This window comes from Oncorhynchus clarkii, chromosome 18 (assembly GCF_045791955.1).
Source record: "Oncorhynchus clarkii lewisi isolate Uvic-CL-2024 chromosome 18, UVic_Ocla_1.0, whole genome shotgun sequence".
Taxonomy (NCBI): Eukaryota; Metazoa; Chordata; class Actinopteri; order Salmoniformes; family Salmonidae; genus Oncorhynchus; species Oncorhynchus clarkii.
The window spans coordinates 21,961,620-21,980,596 of NC_092164.1; the positions used below are offsets into that span (position 1 = coordinate 21,961,620).

The following is an 18,977-nucleotide window of genomic DNA, read 5'->3' on the forward strand; positions in this document are numbered from 1 at the left end:
GGTATGACCATATTTTCACATAAATTCCGATTAGTGAAACACTTCTTAGCCAGTAGTTTTGAAAGTAGTGCTCACGAGCCAAAAGTGGTCCCGAAAATTCTATACTATGTCACATATGTGCGCCACACCATTGCTCTTTCTCACTCTGCTGTGTTAGCTGTCACTCAAATGGTGAGGGGCTGAAGCTCATTGGCGAGAACTCAAATTGCTAGGGGCTGGCCAACGTGGGGGAAAGTACAGCACAGCTTCCAGAAAAACAGCCGCTTTCAAACTATGGATTTTGTTGTTGAGGTAAAAAAAAATGATCAGATTATGCATGTATGAAGTAAATATTTACACATTCAGTCGAAAGTGGGAGGATTAAAAATACTTACTACATGCTGGCGCATGTCTTTAAAATTAATTTAAGACACATCCAGACTGGTATATGGAACATTTAGTGTAAGAGTTTAAGCTGGCTGTATAGCTAAAAAAAAATATCAATGAGAGCAATGCTTTAGTGAGGACGGCACACTTGAGCCACATCAGTTATCATTTAAATGAACATTCTACATTACCGTGGAAATTATTGCATCACAATACCAGTCAGCCATTGTGAGTGTACCCATGAGTTTACCAGTCAAATTGACAGGGTTAGATTCCAAGCCAAGGGTATACTATATTGTGTACAACGTCAGCTGTAGCTAACGTTAACAACCAACTGACTATAACATACCGTTCTCGTTCTATGTTAGCTCCACAGGTTACTGCTCTTTTGTGGCCAGGCTAATACCCTGGACCTTTGGAGAGCCCAAGATGAAGTGCCCAGACTAAAAGATTTACAGGTTGTCATTACCTCTGTCAAAAAGTTAATGATACATACACTTTCAAACCTAATCATGAGTACCATTACCAAAGTATGGGACAGGTGGGAATCCGTGATGGGATTTCTTTGTCTGGTGTAACAATGACTATCCCCTAGAGCTGTCCACTTTGATGCAGAAAAGCGGGAGAACATGAAAAGCAACCCGGACTGCTTTATTTTTTTAAAGCATTTCCTGCCCGCCTGGTGCAGATAATATCTGTGTCAATGAACGAGGCATCATCTTCGGTATCCTCTGGTCTCCCCTGTGGTGTTAGTGGAAACCGTATCCTGCAGATCAGATTTTAATCTGTAGATACATGTGATATACACTCAGTGGACAGTTTATTTGGTACACCACCCAGTTCACAAAAATGGTTGTGACTTGCTCTATAAAGTTGGCAGACAAGCAGAGGCATTCAGTTACAAAGGGGAAAACAATTGACCTAAGTAGGGCTGTCTCTGACAAGAAAAACTATTATTTGAACATTTAAAAATGTATTTTTCCATATATAGACACAACCTGTGTTTTAATAGAATCAACAATATATGCATTGTGTTTGTCTGATGCTTTAAGCTCACTGTTTAATTAAATAAGACACTAATGACTCAAGAGGGAGCCAAAGACCAAGATAACCAGAAGAATAAAAACTTTACCTGATCCAACTATTCTCCTCTTGCTCCTGCTGGCGTTCGCAGATGCTGCCATTACTCTCCTGAAAATGCCGGTATTATTCTACACGAGGAGTCGGCAACCTTTCTCAATTTATCTTACCACTTCTACCAATCTGCGTGCAAGTTATGGTTTTCATATGAACATGTTCGTGGAACAGTTGTATAATTTCATTTATAGTAACATATCTCAAAATCATTGTCATGTGGTTAGTATCCAAATGTAAATGAAAATGATACAAACCTAAAAAAGTAACTTCTATTTCCGTTGCCAACTATGTAAAAATAGACTAAAGCCAAAAAATAAATAAAAATGCTGCTAAAAATATATAGCCTATAAATCACATTGGCTATGCTTGGCCTGTCTGTAACGAACTTGAAACATTGTATAAACTATAAACTTGGCATAAGCAGCATGAGTCCATGGCCCCATCCTGCCTGATGTCACTGGCGTCAACAGTACAGACTGGTGGTGTAATGGTGTGTGGACTGTTTTCCTGGCACGTTAGGTCCCTTGATACCAATTGAGCAATGTGTCCATTCCATGAAGAATTCAGGCTGTTCTGGAGTCAAAGGGTGGTCCAACCCAGTACTAGATGGGTGTACCTAATAAAGTGGTTACTGAGTGTACATGTGTGTAATTCATTGTTTATCATTCAGTGTTAAATTTACATTGTTTTAGAGATCTCCTGAATCAAATTATCTGTAAGTCATATTACATTGTACTTGCCTGGATACCAGACGAGTACATTTCTTAATTACACTAACGTCTGTGAATTTACAGTGATTGATTCTGGAAATGGTCCTCTACAAGTAGGAATATTACAATACAATTACATTTGAACTTACTCTACTGGGTGTCTGCGTTGTTGGTCCTCCGTTGGGTCGAAAATTCTGAAAGAATATCCACAGGTTTATAATTAAAGCAACTTCTCAAAGCGCTGGTAGTGTATTCAGATATCTATCACCTGAAGCATGTGCAAAACCATGTAAACATGCACACGAGTTCAGGAAGTATATGCATGTATTTACATCATATGCACATGCCTAAGTTGAATTCTGAACACAATGACTGTTTAAGCTTTTTTTCCCGAATGGGGTTTTCAAGCGTCTGAATCTGGCAGGTAAACGCTGCACCAAAATCATCTCCTGTGCTACACACGCAACACGGATGCTGGATCATTGCTACTTTCCCTTTTGGGACGGCTACAAGGCCCTCTCTTCAGCAAATCAGATCATGCCTCCATTCTGCTCCGCCCCACCTATAGGCAGAAACTTCAACAGGGAGCTCCTGTGGTAAGGACTGTTCAACGTTGGTCTGACCAATCGGAATCTATGCTTCAAGATCATTTTCATTCACATGGACAGTTAAATGTTCCGGGTCGCCTCAGAATAGTATTGACGTATAACACGTTGTGACAGGGTTCATCAGGAAGTGCATAGAGGATGTTGTTCCCACTGTGTCAATTACAATTTATCCAAACCAAAAACAGTGGATAGATGGCCGCAATCGCATGAACCACCACCTTTAACCATGGCAAGGTGACTAGGAACATGGACATGTACAAACAGACCAGCTACGACCTCCGTAAGGCAATCAAAGAGGCAAAACGACAGTACAGGGACAAAGTGGAGTCACAATTCATAGGCTCAGACACAAGATGTATGTGGCAGGGACTCCAGACAATCACTGATTATAAAGGGAATGCCAGCCACATTGCGGAAACCGACACCTCCCTCCCGGGCGAGCTAAAGGCCTTTATCCGCTTCGAGGAAAACGCTTACGAGAACTGTGTTCTCTCGTTCTCCGCGGCTGGCGCAAGTAAGTCATTTCAGTATGTTAACCCTTGCAAGGTTGCCGCCCCAGACGGCATCCCAAGCCACGTCCTCAGAGCATGTGGAGACCAGCTGGCTGGAGTGTTTTACAGACATATTCAATCTCTCAATATCCCAGTCTGTTGTGCCCACTTGCTTCAAGATCCCCAGCATTGTCCATGTACCCAAGAAAGCGAATATAACTTAACTAAACAACTGTTTCCCTATAGCACTCACTTCTGTCATCATGAAGTGTTTTGAGAGGCTAATTAAGGATCATATCACCTCCACCTAACCCAATACCCTAGACCCACTACAATCTGCATATCGCCCCAACAGATCAGACGACACACACTGTCCTATCCCACCTGGACAATAGAAATACCTATGTAAGAATGCTGTTCGACTACAGCTCAGCCTTCAACACCATAGTGCCCTCCAAGCCCATCACTGTGCAATAGGGTCCTGGAAACCCTGACAGGCCAACCCAAACTGGCGAAGGTAGGCAACAACACCTCCCCCACGCTGATCCTCAACACGGAGGACCCTCAGTGGTGCATGCTCAGCCCCCTACTGTACTCCCTTCTTCACCCATGACCGTGTGGCCATGCACATCTACAAGTCAACCAAGTTGGCTGACAACACAACAGTGGTAGGCCTGTTGACCAACGTCGATGAGGTGGGAGCCCTGTTGGAGCGGTGCCAGGAAAATAACATGTCCCTCAACTTCAACAAAGGAACTGAGCGTGGACTACAGAAGACAGCAGAGAGCACGCCCCCATCCATGTCGACGGGGCTGCAGTTGAGAGGGTCAAAAGCTTCAAGTTCATTGGCGTGCACATCACTGACAATCTGAAATGGTCCCTTCACACAGACAGCGTGGTGAAGAAGGAGCAACAGCACCTCTTCAAACTCAGGAGGCTGAAGAAATTTGGCTTGGCCCCTAAGACCCCCCCCCCCCAAACTACTACAGATGCAACTGCAGGGCTCTCCAGGAGGTGCATTCAGCCCTAAGCATCACCGGGGGCACACTGCCTGCCCTCCAGAAAATCTACAGCACCTGGTATCACAGAAAGGCCAACAAGATCAAGAACTTCAGCCACCGAGCCAAGGCCTGTTCACCCCGCTACCATCTAGAAGAAGACAGTACAGGTGCATCAAAGCTGGGACTGAGAGACTGAGAAACAGCTAATATCTCCTGGTCATCAGACTGTTAAACAGTCACCACTAGCCTTAGTCATTGTTCTAGCCGGCTACCACTCGGTACTCTACCCTACACCTTAGACTGCTGTCATTATTAAAGTTCAATGTTTACATTGCATATACTGTATTCTAGTCATGGCTCATCCTATATAACATAATGCTGTACACACCTTTTCTATTCATATACTGTCTTTACACACCATTACATGTATAGATTTTTACATTGAGTATACTAATCATTAAGAACACCTTCATGAAATTGAGTTCCTCCCTCCCCATGGGCCAGGGATGCTGGCCCCTGTTGACTCCAATGCTTCCCACAGTTGTGTCAAGTGGGCTGGATGTCTTTTGGATGTTGGACTATTCCTGATACACACAGAAAACGGTTGAGTGTGAAAAACCCAGCAGCGTTGCAGTTCTTGACCAACTGAAACTGGTATGCCTGGCTCCTAATTCCATACTCCATTCAAAGGCACTTACATCTTTTGTCTTGCCCATTCACCCTCTGAATGGCACACACACACAATCCATGTGTCAATTGTCTCAAGGCTTGAAAATCCTTCTTTAACCTTTGTCCTCCCCTTCATCGACACTGATTGAAGTTGATTTAGCAAGTGACATCAATAAGGGGTCATAGCTTTCCCCTGGATTCACCTTCAGAAAGTATTCACACCCCTTGACTTCTCCCCCACATTTTGTTGTGTTACAACCTGAATTTAAAATGGATTCATTTGCAATTGTAATAATGTCAAAGTGGTATTATATATTTAGAAATGTTGTGTTATTAATGATTTGTATACTCAGTGTATATACATTATATGTCATCACAGTATATTTATAGTCCAGTCTCTGACATTGCTCGTTCTGATATTTCTTAATTTCGTATATATTTTTTTCTGGATTATGTATTACTGGAGCTAAAAACACAAGCATTTCGCTGAACCTGCGATAACATCTGCAAATCTGTGTACACGACCAATAAACTTTGATTTGATAATCCAGAAAATCATGTTTGGGTGAACACACACACATACACGTGCACACAGGCTGGCTGTGAACTGATAGATTTGTGAAGAAGTGTTATTTTATTAACCCTATTTGAAGGGGTTAGTCAGTGATAGTGCATTGGGGAAAGTATTCAGCCCCCTTGACTTTTTTGATACATTACAGCCTTATTCTAAAATGCATGAAATAGTTTCCCCCCCCCCCTTGTCAATCTACACACAATACCCCATAATGACAAAGCAAAAACAGGTTGTTAGATGAGACATTTTTGCAAATGTATTAAAAATAAAACAGAAATACCTTATTTACAAGTATTCAGACCCTTTGCTATGAGACTCGAAATTGAACTCAGCTGCATCCTGTTTCCATTGATCCTCCCTGAGATGTTTCACCTGTGGTAATTTCAATTGATTGAACATGATTTGGAAAGGCACACACCTGTCTATATAAGGTCCCGCAGTTGACAGTGCATGTCAGAGCAAAAACCAAGTCATGAGGTCGACGGAATTGTCCGTAGAGCTCCGAGACAGGATAGTGTCGAGGAACAAATTTGAGAAAGGGTACCAAAAAATGGCTGCAGCATTGAAGATCCCCAAGAGCACTGTGGCCTCAATCTTTCTTAAAAATTGAAGGAGTTTGGAACCACCAAGGCTCTTCCTAGAGCTGGCCGCTCGGCCAAAGACGGAGCAATCGGGGGAGAAGGGCCTTGGTCAGGGAGGCGACCAAGAACCCAATGGTCACTCTGACAGAGCTCCACACTTTCTCTGGAAATGGGAGAACCTTCCAGAAGGACTTCCATCTCTGCAACACTCTGTCAGTCAGGCCTTTATGGTAGAGTGGTCAGATGAAAGGAACCCTTAAGTAAAAGGCACATGACAGCCCGCTTGGAGTTTGCCAAAAGGCACCCAAAGGACTTTCAGACCATGAGATTGAAGATTCCCTGGTCTGAAAACAAGATTGAACTCTTTGGCCTGAATGCCAAGCATCACATCTGCAGGAAACCTGGCATCATCCCTATGGTGAAGCATGGTGGTGGGAGCATCATGTTGTGGGGATGTTTTTCAGCGGCATGGGCTGGGAGACTAGTCAGGATCGAGGCAAAGATGAACGGGGCAATGCTCCAGAGCGCTCAGGACCTCAAACTGGGTCGACGGTTCACCTTCCAACAGGACAAAGACTCTACGCACACAGCCAAGACAACACAGGAGTGGCTTCGGGACAAGACTCTGAATGTCCTTGAGTGGACCAGCCAGAGTCCAGACTTGAACCCGATTCAATATCTCTGGAGAGACCTGAAAATAGCTGTGCAGCAACGCTCCCCATCCAACCCGACAGAGCTTGAGAGGCTGTGCAGAGAAGAATGGGAGAAACTCCCCAAATACAGGTATGCCAAGCTTGTAGCTTCATACCCAAGAAGACTCAAGGTTGTAATCGCTGCCAAAACTGCTTCAACAAAGTACTGAGTAACGGGTCTGAATACTTACAGTATCTCTATTGGCCAAAAGCCTGTGTTAGCATGGGCAGCGCCATTGAGGACTTCCTCCATTTTGCTTTCGTCAACTCGCCTGGACTTCCCAATTCGTTGTCTGTTCCCTCCTGATGACCTGTTGGGCATGACCAGACAACCCGGTTGGAGTCCTGACAGCCGGGTCATCAGGAGCCTATGTATTTTACTCGTGAAGAAGTAAATTGACTTTTAAAGATGAGATGGCCTCAATGGCACTGCCCATTCTCTCACAGACGCCATCGAAACACAGAGATGTTATGTTTATGGTCCAGGCCCATCACCTTTTATAGAACAGCGCCCAGTGGCAAGAAGTGACATCCTAAGAAAACAAACTATAGGCCAACAACAAATGTCTCCTAGCCTCCCACACATAGGCTACTTTCTGTCCCTAACACAAACTAAATATAAAAACGAAACAAACATTTCTATCAAAACTCAAACAAAATAAAAACTAGCAAATCAAGTCTAAAAACGAACTAAATTGAATTTCTAATCAAAATAAAAAAACAAATATTAAATCACAAAACTATAATAACCTTGCAGCGATCCCTAGCGGCTTTTCAGGCTATAAATATGCAGAGGCGGGTTGCTAGTGACCAGCGTAAGCTTGATAGATGTAGCCTAGGCATAAACCAACATTGTTGGTTAAAAATCACTCAACTTTAGACATTTTTCAGATAACGCCTATAGCTAGCTCATGTTGTCACCTGTGAAGCCAACAAGAGTAATGAAGCGCTTCCAGGTCAAGTGTAATTACTTCAAAGTTAGTCATGTAACGTGAAACTGTAAAATTAATAATAAAGAATAAAATGATTGTATTATCAACATATCTTATACTAGTCATAAAACACATGGACCTCGAAGTAATTTTGGGTCTTTTTAACAGGGTTCCAACTCTTTTCACGAAATCATTCTATAACTTTTCCATAAAATGTTTTATCATGACTTACAAGGAAGACAATACTCAATAGCGGGCAAAACACACAATAACACACCGAAGTAGGTATCATACATGCACACATAAACAATGCATCAATTCCCTAGGGGAAATTCCAGTTAGTTCAGGTAAAGAATGGTTACTGGTGTCTCGTGGGCTGAACTGGAATCAAATGGTTTCTACTAGATTCAAATGGACCAGTTCAAGCGGCCGTTTCAGCTAGACTCGGTTACAGCTTGCATCAACGTGGGCTTTATCAGATCAAAATAATCTTATCACTGTCGTTGGATTAATTATTTGAGAGATATTGTGCAGGGTTCACATGGAAAGTTAAAGATGACTGACTATACAATGTAATCAAGTATAAAACTATGAACAATAGTAACTATTTGTAGTATTACAAATAGCAAAAGACAAGAGTATATTATTCACCCAAGAACCGTATCTCCACTCACAGGTGGAAGTTATAAAATGTGACTCAATCGTCTGACTGATGTCCATGTGTCCACTTAAGCATTGCTTTGTTTTGACTTAACCTAAATAGATTATTTTCAGTGTCTATTCTGATGGCAATTCAATGCACTTTTGGCATTTAAGCATTTGACAGACGCTTGTAAGATTCCTCCCGTGTTCCTCTCATACACAATGTCAAAAAAAGGCAGTCATTAAATATTTTCTAGTCATGGCAGTAATGTGGTCTCTTTCTCTCCGTCTCCCCAGTCAATTCAGATTCAAACAATTAGTGAAATATTTACAACAATCCTGACAGCAATATAGTTTATCGTTCATGTGATTATCCTCATATGAACTCATGTGACTACCGCCAGTGCTGAAAGATCTGCTACTATAGCGACAATGTGATTTTCCTCGTGTGAATCCTCATATGTGTTGTCAGATTACCTTTATGACGAAAATTTTTGCCACAATAATGACAGCTATAAGATTTCTCCCCTGTGTGAATCCTAATGTGAGAACTCAGATTACTAGGACGAGCAAAACATTTGCCACAGACCTGGCAGCGATGTGGTTTCTCGCCTGTGTGAATCCTCCTATGAAGTGTCAGCTCACCAACTCGAAAGAAACATTTGCCACAATCATGACAGCGATGAGGTTTCTCCCCTGTGTGAGTCTTTATGTGATAGTTCAGATACCCAACTTGAGAAAAACATTTGCCACATTCACCACAGCGATGCGGTTTCTCTCCTGTGTGGGCCTTCATGTGCAATTTGAAGCAGTCAATCCGAGTGAATACTTTGTCACAATCCTGACAGTGATACGATTTATCCCTTGTGTGGGTCCTCATATGAGAATCCAGTGTTCCCATCTGAGCAAAACATTCACCACAATCACTACAGCAAAATGATTTATCTTCTGTGTGACTACTCCTTTGCACTGGTGATTTCAAATCCATGGATTTTCTACCATTCAAGCTTTGTCCTTTTTCTGTCCATGTCTTCTTTAATTTGCCCTGGGGATGAGAGTCACTGGTTGTCTCTGAGGAATCATCTTCCTTAGATTCTGTTTTGATCTGTTCAGTTGAGGCCATTCTGTCTTTGTATTCTTCACTTTGGGTTTGTGAGGACTGAGTTGAGTACTGATCATAGTCACTTTTCACCCAGGCAGGAGTGAATACAGAGTCTTCCTCCTCCTGGATGATACTGAATTCCCCCTGTTCCTCTTTAATCTGTATGGGGTTCCAATTATATTTCCCCAGACTGGGGCTCCACTCCTGCTTATAATGCTGCTGCTGCTCGGGGGGAAACTCCTCTTCAGAGACAATGAACTGCTGGAAATCTGAAGAGAAGGAGAAAAGGGGAGTTAGAAGTTAGAAGCTGATGAGCTAGGTACTGATGATCTGACATAAGATACATGGGCTCTAAGATAGCCTATGTTCAAGATTTCGCACTCATCTGTGCTGTTGTTGATTGGCGCAAACAGTTTGCATATAATAGTCAATTATTTTTTACCAACAGCCGCAATCTGACTAATGATTATAATGGAGGGGGTATAGCTCATTACTGGTCTAAACAACACTAATGGTCCATAAAAAAACACAAGGGTAATACAGCGAGCAACTTTGTCTTCGGGTAATCTCTGTTAACCCAGAACTTTATACCCGAACCGAGAGAGCCAGGTGCCGCTAATGAACGAGGGGTCTTGCGTGACTGAAGCGAGGATGGCGGAAGCAGGTGCAAACTTGGATCTTCAATCTAATGGCGGCGGAATAGTGGAAGAATGTAGAGTGTAGAGAATGGAAAAAGGAGCAAAGTTACGTGTCCTCTTACATGGCAGGAGTACAGTTTGTAGAAGAGGATCAGATGGCCCAAATGCCAAACTTGAGGATTCCGTTTGTGATATTTCAACTGATGGGAAAAGTGTTAGGTCAAGTTAAAGCTGTGAGGATCATGAGAAGTAGGCTAGTTTGATTTCTTGAACTTCCGCGGAGCAGAAAGAGCATGTGTTGTGGCTCATCCGATTTGAAAAACCTGCTGTATTGTAGGGCACCCGTCCATGTGAAAACTCAGATTAAGGGGGTAATGTCGGGCGTTTTATGGGGAGTTGACTTTATGCATGAGCATGAGCAGTACCACCCTCTCAGGCCCCAGAGGCGGCCCCGGAGCCTGGGGAGGGAGCTATGGAACTTTGAAGGACAGAGTTAGAGCTTGTTAATTTTGTTTTAGTTTGTCCCCCCCCCTCATATTGAATGGAGTTGAATTATTTCACCGCAGTTCAGTTGGTGGTAGCGGTAATGCACCATAAACATTGGATGTCAACTGCTGTTAAACACAGGAGAAGAAAGGGTTGTAGTAGTAGTAGTTTTCCTGTCAAATTCGGCTACTCAGAAAACGATGTTGCAGGTGAAAATGTATTGGTCACAGGTTTTTGGGCTACTTCTAAATTGCACCGCGGCTGCCATGAGATTTTTCTTAATAAAAAAAAACTTATATTAATTACACTGACTATCTGCTGAGTGGTAGAGGCAGTAGTTTACTAGAGCCAAAACAGAAAGGGAGAGAAACTGAGAAAAATCATTCAACAGTTTCAGAGAGAGGATCGAACAATGTGCTTTCTTTATGGGTAGGCTATATAACCAGGGCGTCCTGTCGTACCGGGGACGATACAAAAATATGGCTGGGATAGGTTCTGGACAATAGATCCAAAATTCATCCAACTAGGCTTACTGTAGGTTCATCCCCAAATGTTAAAAAGCAATGAAGATGACGCAACAGATCAGAACTTTTAGCTTAAAAATGTCGATAAACTATTATTTCTATATATTATAAGAGCAGCAATATGCACAAAGCAGTAGGCTGTGTGTGAATGTTCTAAAAATGCAATTAGCGGGAAGACCCCATTCTAAAGAGCACACCACACATGCGAGTGGTTTCGTGTGAGAAATGTGGAAAGAGGGGAAATCTACAAATGGAACGAGCAACAAGGGCTGCTAATATGACTAGGATTGTGGATGCTGACTGCCTCCGCTCCTATTGCAAGGTGAGTGAGGTGTGCAACAGGCCTTTCTCTCCAGTCATGACCATTTGATCTGAACGAACTGTGCCTCAAGTACGTCAAAAGAATCAAGACTTTATCCTACATGATAATTGTCAAACATGACTGGCATTTAGACTACATTTATGTCATTAAATTCTGGCGATTTTTTTCTGACGCCTTGACTAGGCTGTAGCCAATACGCACAGTCTAGGCTACACTTTTACATGTAGGCCAATTATTTTTGTAAATATTATTCCAATGTTGGGCTTTTTAGAGTGAATTTATCACTTAGTTGACAAACCCATTGATCTATTTCAGTAGTAGGCGAAGCTACTCTTACTAGCCTTGTCATGACTGGCCTGTGAGGATCCAGCTCACACCCTGTGGTAAATCAGGGATTAGAACTTTCAGCTATCTCCCTCGCCAATGTTCACACAGGAATGTGCCTCTACACAGACGTTTTCCCACCGAAACTCTAACTAGGGATGCACGTTATATCAGTAAGCATATCGGAATTGGCCGATATTAGCTAAAAATGCCAAAATTGGCATCGGCCCGATGTCTAGTTTAACGCCGATGTGCAAACCTGATGTCATAGCTGACCTATATAAACGTACGCGCATACCTATATAAACGTACGTAGATACCTACATAAACGTACACAGAACAAAAGCAGAAAAATACTAAGCACACACTTCCAACAACTAAACAAGTTCGAGCAGTCATTTGAAAGAGTAAGAAAATTTCAGCGAGACAACTCAAAAGGCGAAATCCATTAATGCCAAGATAATGGAATTCATTGCCTTTGACAATCAACCGTTCTCTGCCATGGATAATGTTGGCTTTCACCGAATGGTCGAGCACCTCGAGCCCCGGTACACACTACCAAGTAGGCGCTATTTTTCAGATGTTGCCCTACCGGAGTTGCACAGTATTGCTGAAACGCACACCCATGAGCTACTTGCTATGGGCGTCACTGTTATTAGCTTCACGACTGGCGTTTTGGACCAGCGGTGTCAGGCCCATGAGCATGCAGAGTCTGACAGCACAGTGGGCTGACGAGGATTTTGTACTGAGGAAAGTCGTATTGCATGCCCAAAAATTTGCTGGTTGTCATACCGCTGCTGCCATTTCAATGGCATTTGAGAAGATGTTTGAAACTTGGAAACACTCCTAGCTCCATTTCGAACAACTGACTCGAGAAATAAGCTCATCAACTGCGGCTGCAGCAGACGTGATGCCCTCTGTCATGGCCTGCTCAACAAAACTGCCGACACAGAGGCTATGAACAAGTGATTCGGTGGCATTCTCTGTGAGCCTCTTTACTGTGCTTTACTTGCTCGATGATAGGTACTTCGATGCAGACAAGAAACAGGGTTTACGTGAATGTTACAGACACAGCTGGACACGGACACAGTGACAGTGAAATGGTTTTTTGGGGGGGGAATTTGACCCCTTTTTCTCCCCAATTTCATGGTATCCAATTGTTTTAGTAGCTACTATCTTGTCTCATCGCTACAACTCCCGTACGGGCTCGGGAGAGACGAAGGTTGAAAGTCATGCGGCCTCCGATACACAACCCAAGAGACAAGGATATCCCTACCAGCCAAGCCCTCCCTAACCCGGACAACACTAGGCCAATTGTGCGTCGCCCCCACAGACCTCCCGGTCTTTTTTTTAAACTTTTTGGTCCGTGTGTGTGTTTCAACTATTTAACTGTACTAGAATGCTTAAAAGGCTGGTAAAATGTTAAGTATCGGTATCGTTTTTTTTGGCAGGGAAATATCGGATATCTGTATCGGCCAGAAATGTCATATCGATGCATCCATAACTCGTTCTAAAGTGAATATTGGAACAATATTTTTAACATATAATGTGGGGAATGGTCAGAGGCGATCTAAAGAATAATAATGTCATGTTGGTTGTTATTTTGTTTTGTCATTAAAAATGTTAAAGGAAATACTGTAACTTGAAAAGTATATACACTACATGTAAGAAGTATCCATCCTCCACATTGTGTATGAAATATTAAAAATTATGACTGTTTTTGTTAACTGCTATCGGATCGGTGTCCCCCCCCGCAAGACGGTTGCGCTAATGTGATTGCATGAGGTTGTCAGTAACAAGAACATTTACCAGGACATAGACATATCTAATATGGGCAGAAAGCTTAAATTCTAGTTAATCTAACAGCACTGTCCAATTTACAGTAGCTATTACAGTGAAAGAATACCATGCTATTGTTTGAGGCGAGTGCACAGTTATGGACTTATATGCCTAATTGTTTTATTGATACATTTTTGGGCAGACTTGATAAAAACATTTTTTTTATTAAATCAGTCTAAACCTTTTCACATTCCCTGCTGTGGTCAAAATCTAAATTGTGCCTAAACTGGAATAATACACTGTGGCCTTTCTCTTGCATTTCAAATATGATTTAAAAAAAATGAAAATAAAAACGTTTTTTTTCTATGTATTATCTTTTACCAGATCTAATGTGTTATTCTCCTACATAAATTTCACATTTACACAAACTTCAAAGTGTTTCCTTTTAAATGGTATCAAGAATATGCATATCCTTGCCTCAGGTCCTGAGCTACAGGCAGTTAGATTTGGGTATGTCATTTTAGACAACAAAAAAAAAGGGGCGGATCCTTAAGAGGTTTATATGAGAGGGATGTGAGCGAAGAAACTATAAGAGGAAATTGTTTCTATAACTTTGTACAAGTGAGTAGTCACCGCCCCCATGAGTGAGGTCAGAGAGTGTCAGGCTCACGAACTGCCCCTTTTGAAGAACTGTTTAAAATAAAATAAGGGGTTAATAATTAACATATCAGACCAGAGAGGCGTTTAGCTGCAGCTCACCTCCAAAGTGGTTCGAACTCTCTGCCTCATGTTGAAAGCTCAACACGAGGCAGAGACAATAACATCACCTCCCGGACAATCACTGGTATGGCTGATTAGCTGTCCTAAGTAAAGTATCTAGAAAGGGGAACTTATGTGGCACCATTCTACTACTCTCCTCAAATCACCGTAATACGCTACTCACTTCACCACCATGGGAACCATCGACCCGGCTGGCTAGCCTATCTTCAAAGAATCATCTTCCAGAGCGAATGGAAGAATAACAGTAGAAGAGACAGGTGGGGACTCCTTTTGGACAATCAGAGCCCGACAAACGTGCCGCACAAATGCCCAGCACCCTATCCAAGAAGGCCTGATACCAACAGAAATCCATGAAAAACCAAGACATTTACACGAAAATACATTCATGATTTCTTACTTCAAAACGGGCGGCGGTTCATGTGCAAAGTATATGATAACTGTGAGAGTAGTTTCTAAATGTACCAAAGTATTATGTCTCTGTCCCTCTCTCTCGCCCTCCCCATCTCCTTTGTAACAAGCCGCCATATTGCGCCACTCCGCTAGGGACCTGTTTTAATGTATTAAGTGTGTATGTTTATCCTGTGTTACCATTTAGTTAGTTAGTAAATACATAATTAAACCTATTTGTGTAGTACTGAATCATAAGTAAGGCTGGGGTTTTTGCAGATGCAGGAGGTTACAACTGTTCAGAATTGTGAAATGATATGATTACTGGTTATGGTTATGATTAATACGTTGACTGTTTTATGGATGTGATAGGTTTAACTCAAGAGATGGTAACTCTTTAAACAACCCAAATCCTAATGAGTTAATTGTTACATGAATAATTTAAAATCGGGTAACAATTAAACATAGTTAGTTGATTTGATAAATAACGGTCATCAGATTAATGAAAGTAAGGTCACGACAGCCAATTAAATAATTGTGAATGACCTTGGTCCAAGAGTAGACCCATGTCGGCATATGAAAAAAAATTGCCAGTTTGGGACGATTTAAATTTCACTTTGGGACGGTGAAGAAAAAAGTCAGTCTTGAGCCCTGCATGTCACAACCTAGCTAGCATTGGCCAGAAAGTCAGAGGAGAGAGAGAACTGTGTACAGTGGAGCCGAGGTGAGGACAGAGAGGGACCTGTTAACACCATTACTGACTGTTCAGAGGGATGGAAGTCTGCAGCCACTTATGAAATTATGAAAGACATAAAAGACAAAAAGGAAACTGTTGGAGCTTTTGGATTTCTATACTCTAGTTGAAAATAAGATTATTTTAGAGCAATGTGCCTTGTATTAATACAATTTTAAATGAATGTTCTAAAAAAAAAAAAAAACGTACATTTTAACCATTCACTATCACGAACCAATAACAAAGGGCGAAATGCAGAGAACAAGGTAAAGCAATTGGATTTAGATTGTCATTATGGAGGCACACATTGGATAAAGGTGGCAACTCCTCTCTTGCTGCTGGAGCTAGTTTTCAGTAGTCAATTAAGTGCTAATGGCCTCAAAGACGGTGTTTTGGAGGATATATTGGCACGGTGTTGCAAACCATTATCATCTTTATACAATGGGTTACCAACATATTCAAATAATGATTGACGTATTTTCATTAAAACGTTACTCTTAGAGACACGACCCAGTCGATCAGTCTTTTTGTTCTGCATCTATGGACGTGACCCAGTTGTTTGTTCTAAATGTTCCATTGCCATATGTTCTTATCCCTTACTTGCTAGCTAACCAACTAAGGCTAATTTACAGTCATGTCAAAAAAAGTGCAGCCAGATGAACAATAAAGTAGCTGCATTTGCATTTGTTTAAGCTGTTTTCTTGTGACATTTATTTGGATGCAGCCATAATAATTAGCTGAGGCACAATTTCGCCTCGCATAGAAAATATGCTCACTTGTCAAGACACTTGTCCAGAAATGCTAGCCAACAACACAGCAAACACAATCACTTCAAACTGAAGCTGGAAAGACTGCAAACTAGCCGCCCTTGTTTTGTTTTATATTTTTTCATTTGATATTTTTTTGTATATTTATCCAGAAAAATGATGCCAGCTGATTCATGATTTCGACTGGCTGAGAAACACTGCCTGCCTGTCTGTCTGTCTCATCCCAACATGCTCATTACTATGGGACAGCAGGAGATCGAATTTGAATATTGAAACAATTTTGCAAATGTCGGAGAGAGGTATATACAAATCTCCGCTGTTCAAAACAAAATGTTAGTCTAAAAGAAATGTGAGATAATGTGTAGATGCTTTTTATAGTGGAGATCAAGTTAATAAATTGCCTGGCTGGGCTGATGAGACAGTGGATTGCGCAGTCAGATGGAACAGAGTAAATAGGCATTTTAACGTCATATTTAGCCAGTGGCAATTTGTGGATTATAAACTGGGTGGTTCAAGCCCTGAATGCTGATTGGCTGACAGCCGTGATATATCAGACAGTGTACCATAGGTATGACAACATGTATTGTTACTGCTCTAATTACGTTGGTAACCAGTTTATAATAACAACCTCAGGGGTTTGTGGTATATGGCCAATATACCACGGCTATGGGCTGTATCCATGCACTCCGTGTTGCGTCGAGCATAAGAACAGCCCTTAGCCGTGGCCCTCTGGCCTTATTGCTTAAATAGACACCGGCCGGAATGCGGTTTTAACCAATCAGGATTCAAGATTATACACACCCGTACCGTAGTATAATCTGGCAACCCTGAAGACAGTTACAAATCGATAGCCCACCTTCGTCTTCAGCATCAGCCGAGGGGGAATTGCCCGAAGGACTGTTGGTTCTCGATGAACCACAGGTAACAAACGTCTGCCCTTCTATGCTACTCACCGACCTGTACCTCGACTCAGTCAGGCTGAGTTGCTTCTCTAGCATTTTGATTTGCTCTTTGCTTTGAAAGACTTCTACACTTAACGCTCCACAGCAATCCTCTACTAATTTGCAAATCTCTGTCACGGCAGCGGAGGCTAGAATGTCCATGACGGAGCTTATCCGTTGATGCAAAACACTCGTCTCCGACATTGTAAACCCTTGTTTTTTTAAAAACCGGTCACAATTACTTAATCTATTTAGATTCTAAGCGTTTTTTCCCAGCAGCTTATTCGCGAAATAATACTATTTGTAAAGAATATATGGCTTTTTGTTATCAGTGTTTCGCCATCTTTGATAACTGTGTTATTGCGAGTGCATCCGGTCAGATTTTAGACGGGGGGAAAAAGCTAGAAAGCGCCACCTACCGCGTGGAGAATAGAAGGCGCCTTACTCCGAATTAAATCTTTGAACACTGATTGGATTTGGTGTATCCTCTGACTGCATGATTTATTCCTATGGTTTGCAGAATCATTGTTTAATAATTGAGTAAATCATGGTTTTTATTATGGTTGTTGGTTATCAACTTGAATACAGGATTTAGCACTGGAGTAATCTTAACCTCAGACAAACTGAGATTGTAATCGTCTCAAGATCTTGAGAAAAACTTAATTAATATTGTTAATTTCTAGTACATATGCTTGTTTTTACCATAGATATAGAATATGGTCCGTTTTTTTTGTACACCATATCTTACTGGAAACCCTCTTATCCAAATAAGGCTGTAAAAACATTCCATGCAAAATGTCTCCTCTAAACACATCCCTATATCCAGTCCACACCCATTACTGTATTTAACAGAGCCTTAGCCGAGCCAAAGACCGGTCTCGGTAAACAGGTAAATTGAGGCTCAATAAATAAATGGAGGTTTCTATAGACTTTCTGTTCTCATCACAAATCTTTTCTCATCCCATTTTATGCTGTCAACCAAAAGCACCATATCCATATTTAACCCATTGGTGAACACTTATTTAAAGTAACATACAGTAAAATAATGCAAATGTTCAAAGCAGTTAGAAATCTTATTGCACTGAATTGTGTGTTGCTAAGAAGATAGTCAACATTTTATGGTCTAACATGCGCAAATGAATGGGTATTGTGTGCCACATGCGAGGTTCCTCCAGCCCTGGCCCACTACAAAAGGAAAAACAAAAATGTGTCATTTTAGTAATTTAATCTGCCATATTTGAATCTGTCATACAGTTCTGGGACCAGGCTACCTGCCATTAATTTCCAGGTAACATAAATAAAGGTTAAATAAATAAAGTAGTTGCAGTGCTCTGGCTGTGGTTGTAAATTCCTGAACGGTCAACCCCCTTTTTTTTGTTGTCATTTAGCAGATGACTTACAGGAGCAATTAGAGTTAAGTGCCTTGCTCAAATGCACAATGGCATATTTTTCACTTAGTCAGCTCGGGGTTTCGAACCAGCTACCTTTCAGTTGCTGTCACTGGCCAAATGCTCTGAACTGTCCATTCTTAACCAGTAGGTTACTTACAGCTGCACTACTGTCCCTTACCACTTACAGATCTGATATCATGCCTAGCTGCATGAGTAAAATATCAGAACTATTTTTGCATGTGACCTGAGTGAAAAACTCTGGGTCAAAAACGTTCTGCTCAGGCCACGTTGTCAGGGGAGCCTTTCTCTCACCTCGAGGTCGAATCCAGCGATCCAGGCGGTGGCGCTGTTGGTTGTTCTTGTTATCTGTTGCAGGTAACAATATTCAGACGAAGAGCCG

General features: G+C 41.7%; 1 protein-coding gene across 1 annotated transcript; it reads right to left on the reverse strand.

The window, feature by feature from the left end:
- Positions 1-7,704: 7,704 nt before the first annotated feature.
- Positions 7,705-17,541, reverse strand: LOC139372523 (zinc finger protein 514-like). The gene is made up of 2 exons (XM_071112254.1): positions 17,102-17,541; positions 7,705-9,774 (listed from the first exon to the last, which is right to left on the reverse strand). Exons 1-2 carry the CDS (start codon positions 17,388-17,390, stop codon positions 8,825-8,827), a joined length of 1,239 nt encoding a protein of 412 aa, XP_070968355.1. The 5' UTR covers positions 17,391-17,541; the 3' UTR covers positions 7,705-8,824.
- Positions 17,542-18,977: the final 1,436 nt, after the last annotated feature.

What these genes read in the sequence shown, in the direction of transcription:
- LOC139372523 (XM_071112254.1), bottom strand. Translation starts at nt 17,390, where the DNA reads ATGTCGGAGACGAGTGTTTTGCATCAACGGATAAGCTCCGTCATGGAC. An exon ending in GGCTGATGCTGAAGACGAAG is followed by an intron (nt 9,775 to 17,101) that starts GTGGGCTATCGA and finishes CCTTCTCTTCAG; the next exon opens with ATTTCCAGCAGTTCATTGTC.